Here is a 3,820-nt window from a genome sequence, read left to right on the forward strand (position 1 = left end):
ACCGCACTCTGGTAGCTAACATATAAAATAAAAACAACCGTTAGAAGTCAGTAAAGAGCATTATGAATGCTGAGTTTTAAACGTTTTGATTTTTTTTGGTGCGGGCATAATATCTGGGCCATTGCGCATGTGTCGAAATGTTACTGCGCGTGTGCATAAAGTCAGATTAAACATTATAACATCCAAGACTAAATTTACACAACAGAAGTTATATATAGTAGGGTGGGGGAAAATCACCCTTTTCGTTCTGTTTTCTCGCCCCATTTGGTAGTAAACAAAGAACAATCAAAGAATTATAAAACTATATCCTCACGACTCCCATAGACCATTGTTAATTGTTTAAAACAAGATCAGGATATTTGGATATTAGGTGCTAAAGGTGTCCCATCTTCCCCCACCCTACTATACACAGTGTTGGGTACTAAATATATATTTGAACACTATGAAGTTATAAACGTTTATTATCAAATGAATTGTCTTCCACAATGGCTTCATCCCATGGGCCATGTATGTTGTGTTTATGTGGTTGCATTCGAACTAATAATGCTGGGAAAATAAAAGTTACAGAAACACATGCAACCATGTACATCATGCCCGCTGTCCAGCTGAGGCAAGTAAATAGATACAACACAACCACAGAAGTTATAAGTGTTATCACCCTTAAGTGTCCAGGATAATGCAAAAACAACAAGCGACGTAATATCGGCCATAAACCAAATATTTGCAGAGCAAGAACAACCGTCGTGAAAGTATCTAATGTAGTTTCCAACCTTGATGCTAAACACACGGCCATGAAAACAGACATGTTAAATGAGACTGAGTTACTAACACTCATCCCACTTGAACCATAATCATTAAACACAAGGTGTCCAATGCCCATGAATGTGCTCATGGCGTACAGTGTGTCACTACTTATCGTGTGCGTGAGTGTTCGTAACACAGGGGAAAGAAACCAAGTAAAACACAACAACATGACCCCTGTTTTAAAATCATGAATCACTTGCTTAAGTGTTTGTGATGTCATAATAGAATGTATGTAGTAACCAAGTAACAAAAATTGCAAAGATAAAGTGAGTGCAAGTTTAGGAGAAATCCCACCTTCGGACAAATTCCACCACAAGAGGCAAAAGAGAGACAGAGCGGTAAACTTTTGAGTCAAAACAACGGAAGATTTAACAAGGTCCATAAAGTTATACTTTCGACAAAACCGATTTTTTTCCATTTCACTCAAGAAAGAGACATCAACATAATTGTCAGGAACACCCTGGTCTTCGTATAAAACTTTTCGCCATTTTTGTTCCCCTTGCTTCATCATGAAAACCTGACAATAGACAAGATGTATATCACACTGAGATTCAGTCAACTTTGATTTTTAGATTTTTTTACGAAAATGTATGTATGTTGCCTTGCAGAAAAAACATCAATTTCACAACTGTATCAAAACTGCTACAACAAAAACTAAACAACATCAACTACAGGATAACTTTTTTAAAACTATTCTTCAGTAATACATCCATCATTTAAATGTACCATAACAACTAATTAGTTGAATGGTTAAATTATCAGATGTAATTTAATGGTACAACTTGGATGCTGAGTGCAGTCAATACCCACTTATATTACAGATAACTAAATATAAACAGTTTTATTATTAAAACTATGTGAAGCATGAAGTTAGCAGCCAGATATATAAGAAATTGATTTCAGTTTCCAAAACACAACACATATGTCTATATATCTCAACTATGTAATAAATATAACAAAATATCGCCACTTATCTAAATCTATATTTACTGCATAATATTTTCCTAGTCAAACTGCGACCTTTTCAGTTTAGTGCGCAATATAACCACTGTGTACAAACGTTTTATAAATATCTTTCTTTCCTTGCTATTTTGCTATAAACACTACTTTGTAAAAGTATACTACTTTTGTAAAAGTTTGCGTATCCACTATTCTATAGAAACAGTTTCATCCAAACTGGACACAGTGCATGTTGTGAAAACTGAAACCAACTTAAATGTGAATGAACACACAGTGATTTATAAATAGAAACTTACAATGGTTGTTGAGGTTGGAGTTGTCTGGTTTGTAGAAAAATCAGAATTATTTCAAAACCCTGCACTCTAGTTCTAATGAATGCACAATACTTTTAGTTAAGTTTTGCAACCACATGAAACGTGTTTTAAAACTAAAGACAAGAAATTCCAAATTCTTTACAAAATGAAACAAAATTTTAAAGTCACTGATGAATTTTAATGCAATCTGAAAGATATTCCTGCCATTTGATCAATACACAAATTTTTACATGTCTGTATTGTGTGCGGTACACCCTGTCACAGGGTCCCTGTGTGACTGATGTGCATCTTGCGCATGAAGCATGTGATGCCAGTATAGGTTAACACATATCACTCAGGTTTACTAATGCACATTCAAAACACAGTTCAAATTTACAATAGTTATACAATTTAACATTAGGATTATCATTGCTTGTTAAACTCGATTTACAAACACACAAAGTTGCATGAGTGATAGATGCTTTCACACCAAATATTTAAAATGTTACATCTTGTTAAGTTACAAGATAAATTTTATAATTGAATGCGCTATTTTTTAATAATTGCGTCACATTTAATTTCCACATTACTGGTCAGATTTAGGTGCACCAAAAGCATCCGGCATTCTCTCTATTGTGTATTTATGTTGTGATAAATACATGATTGGAACACCGGGTATCTTTCGAATTCTACGTTTCAAATCACGATCGCAAGTCGCTACGATGTAACATTTATGCTGAGTCACCCGCTGCACCAAACAGTCATCCGCATACGTTCCTTTATGCATGCACGGTAGTCGATCAAATCGTGGATCTTTCGCAATTCTTAAGGCAACTCGAAACTTAGGACCCAGTTTTTCCAGTTCAGCCATAACACAGTCTGTTATACACGGTATGCATTTAGCATACAAGCAATCCATCATTGATTGCATCATTTCCAGTTTGTTTTTGATCGAGAAATTAATGAAATTCGTGTCAACAAGGATATGATAAGGTGGCCCGAGTTGTTCGTTGTATTTGAAGAACAATGCAGAAGATTGCTGGGGTAAGAACCTCTTTACCAGTTCTCCAGTTTCTTTCTTTTTAATATTCACCTTTTTCTTCTTTTCTTTTTTATTATCTCTTGTGATTCGTTTATCCTTTAAATTGATCATTCGTTTCATCTCAGCAAACTTCCTTGTTCTTTTATCTCTTCCCATATTGACCAGTATTTAACTACTAAAACTGATAAATGTATGAACAGCTACCAGTTATGGTATATTAACACAAAATTAAGCTATATATCTTTATAATAAAGTAAAATCAGTATAAACTGTAATCGTCAGTAAGCAGCAACCTAAAACTTAAATAAAATAAAAACGAAACATGTGCTGAGGGAAATCCCCGTTTTCATGGAGATTTCATTTCAAAGTTTCATTGACATCTTGTAAAAAACACTGTTTAGTGGATTATGCATTATTTGAATGAATGTATGTGTAATACGGAAAACTTAATCCCAGTCGCATTTCATAAAATTGTCTCTTATTTTGTTGGCGATTGTTTATATGCTTTGGACTAATATAATATTTACCTGTATGCGAGGCAATTTGGACAACAATCAGTCACCACTGGGACTCTGTCATGCCTAGAGCCATAGAAATAGGTGTTTATACGACTCTGGTCATGCCCACAGACACACACACACACACACACACACACACTTTTAGCATAGTGGCAGCATCGAGCCTCGAACCCAGTAACTTTTAAGGGAGCATCCTAACAACT

At 34.8% G+C, this 3,820-nt stretch overlaps 2 protein-coding genes across 2 annotated transcripts; both read right to left on the reverse strand.

The window, feature by feature from the left end:
* Positions 1-402: 402 nt before the first annotated feature.
* Positions 403-2,137, reverse strand: LOC100180867 (phosphatidylinositol N-acetylglucosaminyltransferase subunit C-like). Its single transcript, XM_004226636.4, has 2 exons — positions 2,061-2,137; positions 403-1,321 (listed from the first exon to the last, which is right to left on the reverse strand). Exon 2 carries the CDS (start codon positions 1,313-1,315, stop codon positions 449-451), a length of 867 nt encoding a protein of 288 aa, XP_004226684.1. The 5' UTR covers positions 1,316-1,321; positions 2,061-2,137; the 3' UTR covers positions 403-448.
* LOC100177727 (rRNA-processing protein FCF1 homolog) lies at positions 2,133-3,414 on the reverse strand. Its single transcript, XM_002126360.5, has one exon. It carries the CDS (start codon positions 3,253-3,255, stop codon positions 2,644-2,646), a length of 612 nt encoding a protein of 203 aa, XP_002126396.1. The 5' UTR covers positions 3,256-3,414; the 3' UTR covers positions 2,133-2,643.
* Between the last annotated feature and the right edge of the window lie 406 nt (positions 3,415-3,820).

Source organism: Ciona intestinalis, chromosome 11 (assembly GCF_000224145.3).
Source record: "Ciona intestinalis chromosome 11, KH, whole genome shotgun sequence".
NCBI lineage: Eukaryota > Metazoa > Chordata > Ascidiacea > Phlebobranchia > Cionidae > Ciona > Ciona intestinalis.